General features: G+C 46.5%; 1 protein-coding gene across 1 annotated transcript; it reads left to right on the top strand.

The window, feature by feature from the left end:
• Positions 1–8,352: 8,352 nt before the first annotated feature.
• On the top strand, positions 8,353–17,760 carry KIAA2022 (KIAA2022 ortholog). The gene is made up of 3 exons (XM_010569054.1): positions 8,353–8,428; positions 12,170–16,475; positions 17,158–17,760. The coding sequence occupies exons 1-3, from the start codon at positions 8,353–8,355 to the stop codon at positions 17,327–17,329; spliced, it is 4,554 nt and encodes a 1,517-aa protein (XP_010567356.1). The 3' UTR covers positions 17,330–17,760.
• Positions 17,761–18,416: the final 656 nt, after the last annotated feature.

The following is an 18,416-nucleotide window of genomic DNA, read 5'->3' on the forward strand; positions in this document are numbered from 1 at the left end:
ACCTGGGCTCCTGCATTTCCACACCCTTGTTATTCCCAGGGGAATAGTTCCCCGGTCCCACAGTGTAAATTCTTCCCACATCTGGTGAAAAGGGATATTTGTTTCTTCCTTACCCAAGTCATCAACTTTCTAACAGGTTCTCGACTGCCGTCTCTGGGGATGTGGCATTGAGCTGTGCTCATCCAAGGCCAGTGTTGCTTTTGGACTCGGACTGTCCTTTTTCCTCCCATTTTTTGTCTCTCTGTTCTCCGCTTTACTACTTGGACTTTGTTTTCCCCACGAGGTTCCCCCTCTCCCCAGTTAATGCCCCGTCTCACACCCGTCCCTTGCACACCCGTAGTGCAATGATTCTCCACTCTTTTCCTTTGCATTTTGGTACTCTCATCTTTGGGTTTTAACAGCTATCCTTTCCCTAATATGGCACAGTATTATGCTGAAAGACACCGTATTTCAGACATTCCCTCATGCATTTCAGCTTCTCAAGGATTTTAATTGCTGCCTTTTTCCTTTTATGATATACTGCTGTTCTTGATGTGTAAGAATACATTTACAGAGAAAGCTCCTTCTGTATTTTACGTGTGCTTTGTCAGGAAGGCTATAATTTTGTTCACTTCCTTCCTTTTTCCTTAAAGTTGTTTGTGACAGGTCTTGAAACACTTGCACCTTCTGTCCTCCCAGAGTAAGGTCAGAAACTGTCATTTATTTCAGAGTCGGCTCTAAAATAGTCTGCTCTTAATATTGTATCTTGGGGTCTGCTGGAGTTGGGGCTCAGGCTCTGCGATAATTGTTGCATCTGCTTTCAGCTGAGGAAAAAGTGGAGGCTTGCTATGAATATTAACAAGCCATCCGTCCTTTACACCTTCTGGGAACACACTAGTTCTTAAATTGTTTCTTCTCTTCATGGTTTTTGTGTTCTTTATTTGTTCTGCAAGCTCTTTTTTTATCAAATTCATTTTCCCCCCCCAGATTTATTCCTAATTGAAGGCCTTTATCTGTATTTATACCTAGGTTACCGAACCTATTCTCAGCTAATGTTGACTCTATCAAACCTTACCTTCTTGAAGGGTTTTAGATGTCTCACTGCTGGGATTGACCCACAAAGGCCGCCTTTGTTTTCTATTTCTCCTTCACTTGGCCTTTTCTCCCCACATGCTTACCATCGTTGATAGGGAAGGTCCAAGGGACTGCTGGGAGATACGATTTCCTCATGAGATTTTCCTGGGAAAATAACTTTGAAACCAGAACCCTTAAGTCCAACATCCCTGTCATGGACTGGAGAAGCATTTCATGATGGGCAGAGTGGGAGGATGGTTTCACACTGTACCTTTCCTTATGAACTTCACCTTTCCAAACCTCTCGGTTCTGGAAACCTCGTGTGCTCTTTGTATTTTTTTCTTGTCATGGTGCTGGGCAAAATTCAGAGACCCTTGGCCTAAATAAAAATGTAAATTCTTGGAAAAACAGGTTTACTTGGAGAGGTACTTTTAGAGACTTAGTAGTAAAATACATCCCCATCTGCTGGCAAGTGAAAATTTTTATCACTTCACCCACCAGTTACCAAATTATAGTGGAAAACCAAGAATCAAATGGAATCCCTGGAATAAAAGGGATTTGGGAATTTCAGAACCTGGTAGGAAAACAGCATCCTTCAGGTCAGCGAACGCTGAGCCCGGCATCGCTGCAGCAGCTCCTGGCGTGTGACGGGATCGCTGCCCCACCATGCTTTCTCCACAGGCAGCTCTCTATCCTACGTCCTGCCCAGGTTTTGTCAGGGCTAAAAGGCAAAAAAAGGAGAAAAAAAAAAAAAACAATCCCGAACAGAAAACCGCTTGGATATTTTCCTCCACAGAGGTCTTGCTGCCCACTTTGGTGCGGGAGGAGGCGTGTGATGCGGTGGCCTTGCCGTAGAGAGGAGCTGTGCGCTCGGGGATGCAGCCCGGCGCGGCGAGAGAAGCGGTTCTGGCTCTTCGGGAGAGGGTTCTTTCTCTGTACCGCCGATTCCTGGCAGGTGCCCCTGAACTCTGTTTTGTGCTTTTGCAGGAGAGTTAATGAAGTCCTGCAAGGGCAGGAGATGTTGCTGTTAGGAAGAGCACGGCACGTTCATCCTCCATTTGAACCACGGATAGAGCTGAATTCTTTTCTACTATTACTCCACTGAATGTAAATATCGCAGAGACATTTACATGGTATTTCTTTTTAAGTATATAAAGTTTTCATTCAAAAGTATCATAATTCTTAAAAGACCTGTCAGAGGCTCTGACATGTAATTAATTTCTCTAAAGTTCTTTTTTTGAAAGATACAACTGCATATATAGAACACCTGCGCTTATTCACAACTCTGCAGGAAAAAAAGCCACATTTTCTTCTTCACTTTCTTCCCCCACCATAAAAAGGTTTTCCTTCACTTTGGATACTCCCTCTACCCTCATGATCTACAACAAATAAAAGCACTCGGTATGTAAAAGCTGCATGTAAATAGGAACTGGCACGTTGGGTTTTGTCTGGGTGCTAGTGACCTTTTGTTTATTCAGCTTTAAGCCGAAACACTCTTGCAACTTTAATTATGGAACAGCTATCGCTAACCCATAATCTAGTCATCCATCTAATATAATTCCTGTATGTGTAGGTGGGCTTTCAGTCAGTCTACTAGGCTGATTATTTTTACCTGGTAGCTTTTTTTTTTTTCTCCTCTGCTTGGGAGGCTTCAACAAGTATAATGCTGGTGCCCAGGAAGTATGAACGAGGAGATGTTCAACTAGCTCTGGAGAGATATAGATAGATAGATAGATAGATAGATAGATAGATAGATAGATGTGTATATAAGTGGCCAAGCACTGGATTACGTGGCAGTCATAGCTAGCTGCCTGGCTTTATCCCCTGTAAGTGCTTGCAGGGCATCACTGCTTCTGCTGGAAAATGCCGTGAGCCAAATCACTGCTGCTTCCGAAGGAAGAATCTGCGGAGGGTCCTCTCGGGGGGAGGAAATCTCTCCAGCAGATCCCTTGGCACAATTTCTCCTTGGGCCGGCATCTGGGGAACCAGGGCTCTCCTAGCTGGGCAGGCTGAAGGGCATGTCCTCTCCCCGTGGCACCTCTGACAGCAGCAAGGGGACGGAACCCTTGTAAACATCCATTCAGGACAGCTGCACGCGATACTGGGGAGAAACGGACATTTTCTGGCTGAGAAAGAAGCAAAGCAATTGTTGCTTTCTTTCTAGAGGACAGGCATTAGCGGATGCAATTTTCCCTCGTGGTTGCATAAATTGGTGGTGTTTCCCCTTTCGCCTTGGTAAAATTAATGTTAGTAGGAACATGCTTAAATCCAAGCTGTGCAAAAAAGTGCCAGTTTTAAGTGAACATAAGGCCCATCATTTATGTAACTGGAGATGAATGTAGAAACATGTGCAGATGTTTTAGCTTTGTAATTCAGGCGTTTCCTCCTCTGTTCTAGGTAAATAACCTGCAGCCCTCGATTTCATTTCCTATAGGGAGCATTGCTCATGTTGCTGTTGCTTTGCATGCCCTGCTGAATTTATAGGGAAAGAAAAAATCTGTTTTTACTCCAGAGAACTGATGAAGGGATGTTCTACCAGGATATTGCCTCTAAATGGGGCCGGGAGCAGAGGGAGCTAGTGGGGCCTCAGCTGGGGCATCGGCTTTTGTTCTCTGACCACGTCTGCCTCCACTCCGGCAATACAAAAACTTCTTGAGTGTCATGTGGGTTTTTAAAACAGAACAAAAAAGTGCTTTGGGTTACTTGGCCATCTGGACCGGGCTCACAAGGCAACAGGAGGTTTACAGCGGAGGGTCTGTTTGGGGTGCTGCGTTTCTATTCTCCCAGACTTGTGTACGCCATCTAGTCGCTAACAGCTTTTGTACAACCCCATTAGCACAAGCAGTGGGAAAATTGACAGGAACCGTGAGGAATGGAGAATTTTCTCAGCTGTGATGCTGAGGGTTTTTTTGAGGCACTTTGCAGTCTTTCACCTGACATGAGTCATAGGGCTGAAAGGGATTTCTCCAGGTCACCGAGTCCTGTGTATTGCTATCACAGGCAACTGCATCCCGTCCTTCTGTCCATTAATTTTTCCATCTCATGCTTAAAACCAGTTGGATTATTGTTTAGCTCCACTGCTTGCTTTCTGCGACTTCTTCCCTTTGATCTCCTTTCTTAGCCAGTATCTTTCTCTGTCATGCCAGCTGTGATCTTAGCAGACCAATGCCCTAAAGTACGTGGTGCAATCAGGAAAAGTATTTCTGAATTCTTCCCTACGACTGAACCACCTGTGACCGTGCTCGAAGCACAGCCTGCCAAGCTGTGCTCCTGCCCTCCTCCTCCAGAGACATGGAGTTCATCTGACTCCACGGCTTTAACCATTGTCTTCCACCCGCCATCCTCTTCCTCCATCCACTCTAGCGCCAGTCAAGTTCATAAACTTCAAGCTGGTGACTGATTTTCCTCCTGTCAGTTCTTCATAATAGCATCACCCCAGTCGTGTATCTCTTCAATGGCCTGACACTGTCTGAAATCCATATTCTCTCCCTTTTATACTTCTGTCCACAGATGGCTCTGTGTTCTGTGCTCTCCTGCTACCCGGTGTATTCTCTGTCCATCACCTTTATACCCCAGACCTCTCTCGGTTTCGTTTTTCTTCCCAGGGACCCAGCTGTTCTCCTCCTCTTTGTTATTCCTAGGCTTCTGTTTCTTCTTGTTCTGCATCGCGTCAAGCCCCTTTGTCAGCTTTTCTTTCACAGTTGCCGGTGTTTCTCCCTGTCCCTCTTGGGATCTGACCTTTCATGGTCACACCACTCCCGAAAGGTCCTCTTGTTCAGCAAGTCTCTGCAAACTTCAGATTGTCTGTCTCATTCACACTTCATCTCTTTCCGACCGTATGTGAAGATCCGCCGTCTGAACTCTTCTCAGTTCTTTCCAGTGTGTTTCTAGAGCTCTGCTCTGCTCTCCGAGTCACTGCAGTCAAGGCAAATAGTTGTCCGCAGGCACATCCTCCTCGTTCTTGCATTTCATCATCTTCCTCGTCTTCTCCAGCCTTTGGATCGCATCCGCTGGAAACGTCCCTTCTGCGCTTCCCTGCCCCTTACATGCACCCATCCCAAAAAATAACAGTAGTACGTTAAAAGTCCCACAGGTTTCCCCACCTATAAACTCTCTTTTTCTGCCTCCATTTGCTTGGCTGGCTGCTTGCCCATTGCTTGCCTTCTCAGTCTGTTGCCCAAACGAGCCCTGCTCTCTGCTTAAAGGTTGGCCGTTGAGTGTCTGTCAGAAGTAAGGAAAGGCAGAAACCTCCCTCACGTACCTGTTTGCAAACCGCAGTCAAACCACCGACTCCACAAACGGAAAGAGCGAGAAGCAAGCAGGCAGAGAGGCACGCAACCCACGCGTAAGACCCTGCTCCTTCCTCCTCCGGTGGAAGTCCCGGCGGTAACAGGATGATGCCTTCTTTAAAATGCTTGGGATCTTTCTTGGTGAGCTTGCTAGTGTTTTATGTCCACGTTGTTATTTTCTCTCCGGAGATGTTTTGTGTGCTGGAAGTGACAAATTTACATTATTGAAGAATTATTGTTTCTGCTTCTGTCCTATGCTTTATTCATTGCAAGCCATTACTTTTAATATGGCTGTGATTATGTTACCGGTTGAAAACAGGCCACCTGTGGCATTTTACACCAAATAGCTATAAACCAACACACCCAGGCAAAAATCAGGTCAGCAAAGCCGTGCAGAGAAGATGCTAGTGCTTCTGAGCTTACAACTGCGGGTCTCAGCTTATCGTACTGATAAAACAAAGACTTGACTTGCAGGATGAAGCTTTCTACAGCAGCGCTGCATCAGCTCTTACCCCTTGACCTGGTTCCTGTGGGTTAAACATTGAACAGTGAGGAAGAGTTCAGTAGTATCCCGATTTGGCTTATGTACTTGGGTAACTTGAAATGTTGCCGCGATTCTCCTGTGAATATAAATACTATTAAATATTTAAATGACGGTCATATTCCAAGTCCTTTCTAGGACTGAGGCTGTGTTTCTGGGTGAAAACATGGCCCGTCCTTTGGAGGACAGCAGGTTCAAACCAAACAAAAGCAGGTCCATTTCACGCAGCACAGAAGCTGCCACACGCAAGGTGCCCTGGAGGGCAGCAGTGTCAACTGGGTGAAAATAATTAGAGAAATTAATAGAATAAATTGTGGATGTAATTTCTGAATACAGAAGCCCCTCAGCTGCAGATAGTCGCAAGTGAGGCGCGATGGCAGGGCCTCTCCCCTTTTACTTTGCATCTGCTGGTGACCGTGCACAGATAAACCTCTCTCGGAGCATCACCTCTGCACTTCAGAAAGATGGTGGAGGTCAGAGTATGCAGAAACATTGATGATAAGCTTCTGTACATTGAAGATGATGGTCCCATCATCCACACCGAGTGCGTTGAAGTGAGCAACAGGTTCAGATCTGTAAACATGCATAGCCAAATGCGCCGTCCTCCAACCCTACCTGCCCAGGGCTAATTGAAATGGAAGATCTTTGCACATTTCTGTCCCACCTGGCAAACCATCAGGGTGTGCAAAACACATCTACCGGGTCACAGTCTATTGAAGCTCCTTACTCAACTCAGTTTTTCCTTCTCCCAGAACTTCCTCAGGCAGCAAACAGTCTCCTCCCCAGAAATCATGCTGGCCCATGTGGGGGGCCAGTGGTGGTTCTCTGGTCGCCTAAGAAGCCTCTGGTTCTCCTGAGGCTTAAGATATTTTATTAATGTTTTCATTAATAGATATTTTAAACACTTAATTTATTAATATTTATATTAATTAAGATACGTTTAATAGGCAGGAGATAATATCAAGGAGGCATGAAGTTGTAGACTTACTGGAAAACGCAGAGCAGCTTTCACACTTAGAAGTTAATCTTCTTCAAGTTGCATGGAAATAACTCCCAACGACGCCTGATCTGTGCTTTGGCATTTCGAGTCGCTCCTGTTACAACACGTCAGTGATGCTTCAGCTGGAGCTTTTCTCAACCGCTGTGGGAGCCCGGGGTGGTGGGGAGGGTGGGGGGTGCTGGCGGGAGAGAGGGGTCTTACTGCAGCAAACCGACTCGTGTATTGAGAGCTTTGAAATACGGATTTGCATCAAAGTAAAACTCTCAGGGTTAGTTAAATATTCCTCTAAATATGCAAAGGAATTGAGTTACTGATGCTTGTTATTCTTATCTTACTCTCGGTGTCACAACATCTTTAAGTTCAGTGAAGGTTTCACTTACTAAGACGGTTGTAAAGATTTCACGTTAATTAAGAGGACTCCACTGCAAATCTGAATATGAATGAAGTTCGGCTGCTGAACCCAGGGCAGTGAATACTGTGGGAAGATCAGACATTGACAAATGTTGATTTAAAAAAACCAAACAAAACCAAACAAAAAAAACCCCTAAAACAATGCTTCAATCTAGTACCTGTTCCGTGAGAGAGAAAAAGTTGAGTTCAAGTTGCCCGAAGGAAAAAAATAGATTCTGACTTGACTTTACAGTCAAAGAGGTGAAATTCTGTCCATCAGGAGCACTGATGAGGGTTATCCTGTGCCCGGGAACTCAGCCACATCTCTGTGTTGCACGGTCTCCCTCTCCCTAGGCAAGCGATCGTTTTAACATGGGGGGATCTTCAGTGGAAGAAGGGAGAAAATCTGGGCTTGATTCTGATCTTGGTTTTGTTGCTTTGGAGAAGTACCTTCAAGTCCAGTCAGCCTCGACTGGTGGTCATACAACCGAGATGAAACTTCACCCATTGGCGATGGTGTGGGCGGTGGTAGGTGTCAGGGGAACAAGGCTCCCAAGGAAGGAACTCTCGTGATTAAGTGTTTTGAGTGAAGAACGAGACTAGAGATATTTTTTCCCCCCAAACTGCTTTGTTGCTGTTGTCTGAACTGGGGCGAGTCCTCTCCTTTTTATGTCTCTGCTCACCCATCTGGAGATAATAACGCTCCCCTGCCTTTGCAAAGCAGTTTTGGGCGACGTGAAGGGTGCTGCGGAGGTACAAAGTATCACTTCACCTTCTAAAGAAGGACTTTGGGGAAGGAAATGGTGATATATAGCATTTTAACCTTGCTGAAATACATTGGACTTGGCTTTTGGAGTGGAAAAGTGAAAATACGATAGCCTTAATAAATAGTATTTGTCCTCTTAAGCAGGGTAAGGGCAGCATATGAGGTTGTGCAGGGGTTTTTTATTGTTGTTATTTTTTATTCACAGTTCCTTGAGCTGATTCTGGGAATTGTACTGACTGTGGTTATGTTTCTGGAAATGTGCAGGTTGGCCAGATGCAGTGGGGCATGGAGTGAACAGAAAGAGGTTAAATTGATGGATGACCAACAAGAGCAGGATTGTGCCTCAGAAGACCAAGAAACTATCCTGATTAATGGGGTGAAAGAAAATGGTAAGGAACTTAATTACAGTACATGAGGGAGCAGCGACAACTTGCAAGCCAACTTCTTTTCCTAATTCCTTTTGTGTATTTAATTTTAGCAGTTTGCAGGTATCTCTGCAATGTGGAGCAGTAGGGTAAATGGGTATTTTCTGCACAGATGTCGCTCCAGCTATGAATCTGTACCTTTTCAGGTCTTAATGAGTACTGCTTTTGCCCATGCATATGCATGGTTGGAAATGTTTATGTGCACATGCAGTTTGAATTATGGATTTTAGTTTGGTTTCTTAGGGAAAAAAAGTCATACAAGACTACGTAGCCCCTCTGTTGGGAATCTTTCCGTCTCTTTGCAATTACTTATGAACTCACTAGCCAGTCTCAGCAAAATTTGACTGAAGGATACTTAGTCCCCACAAACTGGGGAAAAATTATAGAGGAAACAAACCCAGATTGGCACCCATGGAAAGGGAAGGTGAGCTTGTGAGCTCCTTATTGCCTTTTCCGTGTGACCCGTCAGCCAGCACATGGGACCCCCCGGCCCGTAACACTGCTTCTGTGCGCGCCCCGGTGCTGCTGGGAGCCGCTACGTCGTTCCAGCTTCCATCGACATCGGTGGGGAAGGATCAGCCCCTTCCAGCAGCCTGCCCCAAATACCTAACTTTGTCTGTATCTATTTAATCGATTCTATACTTGCTTTCAAAAGCAATAACTAATTAGGAGTAACAGTGCTCTGCTGCCTGAAAACTTGATTGAAATAAATATGCCTCTGAGCATTTTCTCAAGTCATTTGGCCTTTAGTCGCTAGCCACAGTAAATGCAGTGGCAGTCCAGCATTGCGGCAGAGCTTGGCATTTTCATTCTTCACCATGGTTTTATGTTTAATTTCTCCGCTTTTTACATTTTGTATTGGCCTATAAGTGTGGAGAGAGAGAAAGATTGATTTATATATAAATTTGACCCTATTAGATATCAAGGATTTGGTCGTCTGACATCTTATATGTTCAAATCCTTCTGTCATCTCAAAACAAGGTGCGCAGAGGCAAACGTTCTTGTTCATTGCCAAAAACCTGGAGCAACTCCAGACACGCAGGTGCCTGTGAAGACCCTGCAACACATGCTGGTGGCAGGTGAAGTGTACGCTTGCGCTTGCCCCTACGATGTAATTTTGGAGGTGTCTGTCAGCCCATCTCCTTCATGACTGCACATGGTAAAGCCACAGCTGCTGGAGCTGCAAGGAGACTTCCTCGCCACGGTCCCCTTGTCTGATCTAATAGGCAGTAAAATCAGTGCTTACCTGCTCAGTAAAGATGGGTGCTTTCTAGAACCTCATACCGCTTCCATGAAATTCAATTAATCAGGCTTAAAAAGCACTTTAATTAAACATTGTTGTGTAGGAGTTGCTGCTGAATCCAAAGCCGTGAGAGCCAGCAAGTCACTCTGATGCCACCACCTCCCCGTTGATGGCACTGGGGATGGGGCTGATGCTTTTTGCCTCCTCTGACCCAAACCATATAATCCAGAGCAGCTTTGGGCTGCTGCCGTGCCCAGTTAGGGCCTGGCCTCCCTTCGGAGCTGATTGACAGCAGGATGGTTCAGTATTTTTCCGCTCAGGCTGCCCACGTGCTTTTGGATGGCTGTTGAGTTAAACCGGAAAGGTGGTTTTGCTTCTCCAGCATTTTCTTTTTTAACTGTAGTCTTTTGGATTATTGTTTACTTTAGAGCATCAGTTGAACATGCGCCTGATTTTAGGATGATACAAGCCCTAGAAAATCAAGTTTTGGCATTTGTATTTCACAGGAGTTAAGTTCACTTGCACAAGTATAAACCTAAAGAAACACCTAGAGATAGTTTATTTTATACAATAGCGTCTCTGCGTATTGAATGCAGCATGTGAGATTGAATTTCAGCTTCCTACCTCCCCCTTTTTTGAGTCTTACAGCATTCACAGACATTCTTCTTTTATCCTTAAATTTTCCATGCTTCCTGTCAGCTCCAAGCTGATTTTTATTTTATTTTATATCTGAAGTGGAACTGCACTGGTTAATTTGTTTTGGTGCTTAAGGAAAAAGATACCACCTCTGCATTTCTGATCTAAAAACTGCTGGGAGGGACTCAAAAATCAGCTTTTTTATTTTTTTATTTTTTTAACCCTTTGTGAGGGAAGGGAAGCAGCACAGATTTCAAGCAAGTCAGTCTGGTCTTTTCCAAGCCACGCATGTTGAAGACGTTTGCAGGCATTGCATTGCACTCCCGGTTTGATTTGTGTAGTGTTGGGAAAGTTGTTTAAAGTCCTTAGAGCACTGCATGGCTCCAACTGCAGCTTGCTTGTACTGGCTTCAGACTTTACCGATGGCTCCATCCCTCAGGCCCCTGTAGCACAAAACTGCCGGGAGCTTTTGGGATGAAATTAGGGGGATTTCGACCTCCTCTAAGTTTTACACTTGGCACGGGCAGGCAGCACTCCATCGCATCCCGCTCCTTTTCACATTGCCCACGTGCAGGTGGGAGCTCTGCTCTGCTCGGCAGCACCGACGCGGCGGCACGGTGGGCATTTCATCATGCCGGTGGTACGTGTGCCTGCGTGAGCCTTCCCTTACCGGCCGGTGTCGGTTGGCATAGGTGCGGGGCGAGGCTTGCTTTTCTTATCAGTTTTGAATAAAAGCACTTGTCGCGGAGGGTCGCGGCAACCGTGTAAGTGCCAAATCGCTTCGTTTTGCGATTGCCCCGTTTCTTGCGACAGCCTGCTGCTCCAGCAGGGTTTTAAAGCGCTCGTCCCTCCTCGGAAAGCCCACGCTGCTTCTGCTCTCACTCCCCCCAGACTTCAGTGGAGCCACCGAAAAGGTAAGATATGAGCCACTACAAAAGCACCGGGCTCAGCTCTGAGTCGGCAGAGGTCTCCGGCTGGTATGAATGCACACATTGGTATATGCTTTTTTAATACAGAGATATCAGAGCGTGTTCATGGATGAAAAGACATCGTATTTAAATTTCAAGGGTCGTATCGTCCGTTGAGCCAGAAGTCAAATAAAAGTATATTCATAACTTTATTCTGCAATGAAAGAGTACAACGAGGTAAAAATAAAAAATCCTTACATTATTAAAAAGTCATTTTTAGAGATTAGGGAAGAATGGCAAACCCCACAATAATTCTGACAATAATTGCTTTAAACTCTGTGTTACCTTCTACTTTCCCTTGGTGTGGACAGTGACAAAAAGACTACTGGGTTTTCAAAAATAGCTGTAACTTTCTGACTCTTGAGCAGTAATGTAGTTCACGTACGTTTAAGCTGCAGACACTGCAGGGGAGATGCTTTGTTTCTTTAAGAATCTTATTTTTCCATTAATTTTTTCAATGTTAATGGGAACATTTTTATTAGGCTTGTTTTGTTTTTTAATAACCTTGTCAGATTTGAAAGGCAGTATCCAGGTAACGGTATGTATATGAGGAGGAATGAACGGATGGTTTTGATTTTTTAAACATACTCTGGTACCTCTTCCAGCTGGCTGCAGGGGGGAGAGTGCTCACCTCCCCCTTCGTTGCACATCACCACGTTAACGAGATTGAGAAGGGAAGGATCGCGCTCTCGCGGGAAGGGTGTCCGCCGCTTCCTGAAGGGGCGGTTGGGAGAAGTCACCACCAAACCCGAGGGAGAAGGGGAGCGGGGTGGCGAGCCCGAGCAGAACTGCAAGGGTTGTAAACCCTCTCTCTTCTCCTTTCTTCTCTCCCTCCCTTGTCCTTAACCCCCTCCCCAGAATCGCACGCCCTGGACGGCGATGAGAGGCCTTGCACCGCCGCCGAGGCTGCGGTCACGTTCTCAGCCTTGACAACAGCTCCGAAGGAAAACCACCCGTGCCACCGGGCGCTGCCTCCCCTGACTTCAAAGAAGCCCTGCTTGCTGAGCCCCCCGTCGCCCCTGAGGCTCACGGATGTACCCGAGCACGCCTCGGATGACTCCTCTGCCCACGCCATCTCCCTCACGTCCTGCGTGACAAAGGGCATGAGCTCCTGGTCGCTGCCGGGCGACTGCGAGAAGGCTCCCTTCACCATGATGGAGCCCGGAGGCATGTCGGCGTTGACGGGCGACTGCTTGATGCAGCCGAGCCGGACCTGTCTGGGCTGCTTTATTGAATCAAAGGATGGCATTGATGCAGAGCCGGGAATAAGCTTGAAAGTGGGGGATATAAATAGGGATTATGACACCTGTTCGGTCTCTGATATAGGGATTCACTGCATGAGCACAGGAGAAACCATGAGATATGGGGATCAACTGCTTTCAGACCAGCTTTTAAGCTTCCCTATGCATAAATCGAGGGCAGCGGACAAAAGAGATGCAGAAAAATCTGACAGTGATTCAGAGGACCCCACTCAGAAAAATTATTACGAGGGATTACTATTAGACAAATGCAATGGTGAGGAACCTTTACTAACAAATCCCAACCAGGAATGGGGCTATTTTGAATCTTTCATTAGTGAAAGTAAAATTGAGCTGCTTGACCTCTGCTCCAAAAATGAGCTTTCTGTAAATCTGTTTTCCGAGGAAGACGTGGATAATTACATGTTCGATGACGACGATTCCACCTTGGGAAGCGATGTCTGCTCCCTAAAGATTAGGTACGAATCTTTCCAGGACAACGTGCGGGAGAAGACCACCACCCTACAAGAGGATGCCCAGTTCAACTTCTTCCCCAGCGTGTTCAGCAACTGCACCAAAAGGGACAGTAGGAGCACCCTGAAAAGGGGGCCTGGCGGTGCCACCGACCCTTCTCAATTCAAATCTGAGGAAGGCATCATCTGGGGGGAGGAGGAGGAGGATGGCGAGGAAGAGGACGGCGAGGAGGAGGAAAAAGCTGCCTTAAATAAATCTTGCAACAGCACGGAGATGGTGCAGTACGTGGGCTCCAAGAGGAGCCACTTCTTGGACTCGGTGAATTCCACGGAGGACTCCGGGGAGTTCAGCGACGACAGCACTTGCACAGAGTCCTCCTACGACGTGCTGCGGGATATCAAGGACTGCAGCCGGTACCTGTCCCGGGACCACTCTGGCTCCTTCATTCAGCAGAACTATGGGTTGCGGGCGAAGAGGAAAGTGCGATACAGCGACGACTACCTGTACGACGTGGACTCCATCGAGAATGAGAAGATCCTGGACAAGAAGGAGTGGCTCCCGGATGGGCCCAAGGAAGAGGACGATGACGAGTGGTGTCCCAAGAAACGGCGAAAAGTCTCTCGCAAGGAGCCCCCCGTTATCATCAAGTACATCATCATTAACAGGTTTAAAGGGGAGAAGCATATGCTGGTGAAGCTCAGCAAAGTGGATGCCAACGAGACAACTGTTACCCTGAACGAGGAGCTGCTCAGCAAATACAAGAAGCTGGCCCCACTGAAGGGCTTCTGGCAAGAGAGGCAGCAGAGCCGGCTGGATTTGCTCAGATCGTCTCTCTACCACAAGCAGAATTTCTATCTTAACGGCTCAGATGCTTCATTCCTCCCTCACCCACGGAAGCGAAAATGCAAGCTAGCAAACAGGCACCGGATTCAAAGAATTAAAGCCATCGAGCAATCAGTGAACAAGCTGGGCTCTTGCTCCTCTGATCACAAGCAGCCTTGCAGCAGTAAAGAGGACGTGGGCCTGAAAGGGCTGCCGGCATTAGCCATCGCCACCCCCAGCTGTGCCAACGGATTGCACGTACATGACATCACGGGCATCGCCGCCGTGAAATGCAAATCGCAGGAACGAGAGCACAAGGGGACGGAGAGGAAAGTGCTCCGCAGAATCAAATTCAAAAGTGAAGCCAGGTTGAAGTGCAAGAAGATCAAAGCTGCTACCAGTACGGCGGAGGGCTCCCCGGCGCTGGAAAACGAGGACTCTGCAGCGCGTCTGAAGGACGAAAACGTTCCTTGTGCTTCAGACAGCTCCCATCTCCCGGAGTGCCACGAGGATAAGGTTGCTAAAAATTCTCCTTTCCTACCATCCACCTCCTCTTCAGACAAGCCTCTGCCATCTGCTAATATCACCACCAATGTACCCCTGATCCCCGGAGGGTATCTGCAGACGTTGTTAGATGCTTCTGATTTGTCGAGCAACACCGGTATCTCATACTTCGCCCAGCACCCCTCCGAGCAGCAGCAGCAGCACCCGCTCCCCAGCATCGTCCCGGCGGAAAAGCCCTTCCCGGCTCTGCAGCCGGCGCAGAGCTGCGTGCTCTCCCCTCCCTCCGAGTCGGAGCTGCAGCAGTCACCCGGCCACTTGGAGATGGAGCAGAGCAGCTTCGGCAGCATGTGGCCGGCCAGCAAGGCCGCTGGCAGCAACCGCCAGGACTTCCCCGGTGACCTGCGGGAGGCAGCCGGGCTGCCGAGCGAGTTCGGCGGCGGCGGCGGTGCCGCGGGCGCAGACGGCCTCCCCGCCTCTGGATACACTCAAGTCAATCTGAATAGCAGCAAATTGCTATACCAAAAAAATTACATGCCGGATAGCCAACAAGTGCAGTCTGATGATTCTTATCAGTCATGTCATTTTAATAATGGAGAGGGGCGCTTTCATTTCCAACGAGGTACACTAAGTACAGATGATGGCAGGCTCATTAGTTTTGATTCAGTGGGTTCATTGTCAGTTAGTTCTAGCAATTACAGTTCTTTAAGTTTAAAGTCTTGTGAAAAGGACGGTGAGGATGATATTAATGATGATTTCTTGGCCCACTGCAGTCCCAAGCTAGTGATCCAGCAGAGCATAGATGAAATCACCCCTTTGAAGGAGTCCACGGACCTTTTAGACATTTCCAACTTCACGCCTGATAAGTTCCGCCAGTCGTCGCTTTCGGAGATGTCCCCTCCAGACACTCCCAACCTGTCCCCGCAGATAGCTGGCTCCGACACCAAGCCTCTGGGCACCCTGAAGGGCTTTCAGGAGAGCCCCCAGGCCGCCCTCAACAGCTCTGAGAAGGTCAAGTGGAACTGTGGGGTCCTGCAGACCGAGGATCAGGCAGATAATGGGTTTGCTTTAAATAATCACCAGTTCCAGTTCCATATGTTCAACGATGAAGATTCTGTCAGCCTTCTCGAAAAGAGTCCATGCTTGTCAACATTTAATGAGCCATCTGGTCAAATTAGCACCAATAGCAAAGTGTCAAAATCGAAGAGGAAAAGTTCATCCAGCAAGAATGTGGGTACAAACCAAAGCTCTTCCCAGAAAGCCACCCGGAAAAAATCGCCCAAAACCAACAAAGGAACCGATAAGCCGCAAGGGAAAAACTCCAGGCAGGCGCCCAAATCCGCCAGGAAAGGGAAGAATGCGGCGGGAGTCAACGGCGAGAAGGCTCCGGCTGTTGGCAGCAGGGCGGTCAACCAGCTGAGCAACGTGGCCACCGCCACCAAGGGCCTCGCCGAGGGCGCTCAGCACTGCAGCCCGGCCGGGGTGAAACTGGGCAAGCACAACGGGCTCTCCGGAGAGTGGGGGCTGGGAAAAGAGGGGGGCACAGGCTGGTCGGAACCCAGCCTGGGCAACACCACCAGCCTCCTGGACGACGATCAGAGGGAGTTCGAGGAACCTTCCAACATCCTGTCCAACATCGCGTCGGGAATGGCCGATGTCCAGAGGTTTATGATGGCCTCCATCGAGCCCTTGTGGGGGCCTGTTGGCCACAACAGCGTTCCAGACATATTCCGGTCACCGGAGTCCAACAGCCTGAAACTGAAAACTCTAAAAATTTTGGCAGGGACGTCCCAAGAGTCGAAGAAGAAGGCGAACGGCGGCTCGCCGGGCGCGGCGAAGAACCACAAGTCAAACAACAAGGGCTCAAGCAAAAACGGCAAAGCCGCAACCTGCGACCCCGGTCGCCCCAACTGCTCCACCGGGTACACCACGGACATTCACGCTCCCTTTTTTGATAAAAACTATAGTAACCTGAGCACTTTAGGCAATAACGGACCTACCCATAAAAAACTCTACCGTCATAAATCCAGTTCGAAATCGCTGAGGGATGAGAACTGTAAAATAAAGCGGACGGACCGCGAACAGCCCCACAAGGACCCCCCCGTGACAGCTGCTTTTGAGAAACTGAGGTAATGCTGCACCAAACTGGCTGGAATGCCCCTTAACCTCCCTCCCACCTGCTAAGCCCGCTGTTCCTCAGTTTTTCCTTCCTGAAAGCAAAAGTTGCATGAAAAAAAAAGACGTTCCCCTTTTACAGTTTTGGTTGGTTTTGGTTTTGGGGTTGGTTTTTTTGTTTGGTTGTTTTTTTTTTAAATGCATGAAAATACTTATTACTTGCAAGCTACCTAAAAGAATGACCAATTTTCTGGCTTGGCTGGGGTTAAAAAAAACTAACAAGGCTACTCTTTTCTGCTGTTTGGCTTCTTCAGTTTTTAATTACTTATTTATTGGGGAGGGGGGGGGAACCAAACCATGATTACACGCTCTTTTTAATGATTTTGACGAGGAAAGACTTTTTTTTTTGGGAACATTTTGTAAAAAATAAACCACAAAAAAAAAAGAGGTTATGCATCCAAAAGCCAAGATCTCGAAACTTAAAGGCTCTTTACTTTGCAAATGAGAACTCGTTCCTAATTGAGCTTCACGTGGCAATTTTGAGTGCTTTCTGGCCCCCTCTGCTGTTTATCTCCTAACCTGCATCATCTAAAGCTGCATCTTCTGTACCTGCCCGCCTTTAGCGCGTACGCTCCGTCGTGGTGACTCCAGACGAGCTAACTAAGATGGCATCAAATGTTTGATTTTTTCCTGCAGGGAATCAGACTCCATTCTTCTTAAAGCAGAAACAACATTTTTGGGTTTTCCTGTATTTGAAGAAGAGACTCCCTTTTCTAGAAAGACGGTTGATGTTTGTTTCTTTTTTTTCTTTCGGTTGGGTTTTTTTTCCCGTCGGTTCCTTTTCGAAATCTGCCTTGTGGTATGTTGAAATGTAAGTGCTGAAATGAAGTTTGAAATTGTGGGAATTTTATTATTTGAAAGCAAACCTAATCTGGTATTCTCTGTGAAAGACTGTTTTAAAAGTCATACTGTTGTACAGTAGTTTATGCACTATTACCCACAACAACAAAAAATTGTGCCAAACTATGAACAAGTGACTGTATTGTATATATTTTTACTTCTCTATCAACATTGGGTTGTGAGTGTTTTCTGCAGCTATGCCTTTTGGTTTTACTAGAAACATTCCAGTTGTTAAGTACTAACCACCCCCCTTTGAAAGCACCTGTAACTCACGATGAAAATGATATTGTTCACTTATACAACTTACCAAAAGTTTTATGGACATGACTAAAAGTGTGCCAAATTTACTTACCTCATTTCATGGATTCACCCTGTGGTTTAAAGCTCATAAAGGGAAAAAAAAAAAAAAAGAAAAAAAAAAACCAAAAAAAAGGAAAAAAAAAGGAAAAAAAAGGGGAAAAAAAAAAAAAGAAAAAAGGAACTTTGAAACCCATGCTGGGAAATGGTAATGTCCTCTCTTTGAAACCATGAGCAGAAAAACTTAATGGTGAAATGTTGAGTTTCATTATAGGAGAGAGTTGAAACGGTGGAGGAGTTCGGAAAACCACGGACGGTAAGTTTGCCAGGAACTCAAGTGTCTGCATCTAGAGACTACAGAACAGCTGCTTTTCAAGTGTCTGTTTTCTTAAAGCAAAACCTGTAGCTGAAGATCATTTGAAATGCAAAGTTACATTGCTAATTCTTTGTATCTCAGTTTTATATATTTTATAAGAACCTGGGATAAATTCTAAAATAGTTATAAAAACAGAACTAATACGTTTCATACATTTATTGCTATTTACTTTTCCTTTGAGTAGTTTCTTAAACATTTTCAATGCAGAGCCTGTCAAAAGCGCTCTCCTATCATAGCTTTGATGTTTCCTAGATGTCTAACCTTGCGATGCCAATATAGTTTGAACTTTCAAAAGCAAAAAGTCATTAGTTTTAAATACAACTCTGAACCTTTTCTTTGATTCAGTTCGTAAGAAAAAAAAAACGGAGCTATTTGTGATCTC

The sequence above is a fragment of the Haliaeetus leucocephalus genome, unplaced genomic scaffold, assembly GCF_000737465.1.
Source record: "Haliaeetus leucocephalus isolate CR32 unplaced genomic scaffold, Haliaeetus_leucocephalus-4.0 Scaffold262, whole genome shotgun sequence".
NCBI classification, from domain to species: Eukaryota; Metazoa; Chordata; class Aves; order Accipitriformes; family Accipitridae; genus Haliaeetus; species Haliaeetus leucocephalus.

Coding starts and splice junctions, on each gene's coding strand:
- KIAA2022 (XM_010569054.1), top strand. CDS start 8,353: ATGGATGACCAACAAGAGCAGGATTGTGCCTCAGAAGACCAAGAAACT. Junction 8,429..12,169: donor TAATGGGGTGAAAGAAAATG/GTAAGGAACTTA, acceptor CCCCCTCCCCAG/AATCGCACGCCCTGGACGGC. Junction 16,476..17,157: donor GCTGCTTTTGAGAAACTGAG/GTAATGCTGCAC, acceptor TTTTTCCTGCAG/GGAATCAGACTCCATTCTTC.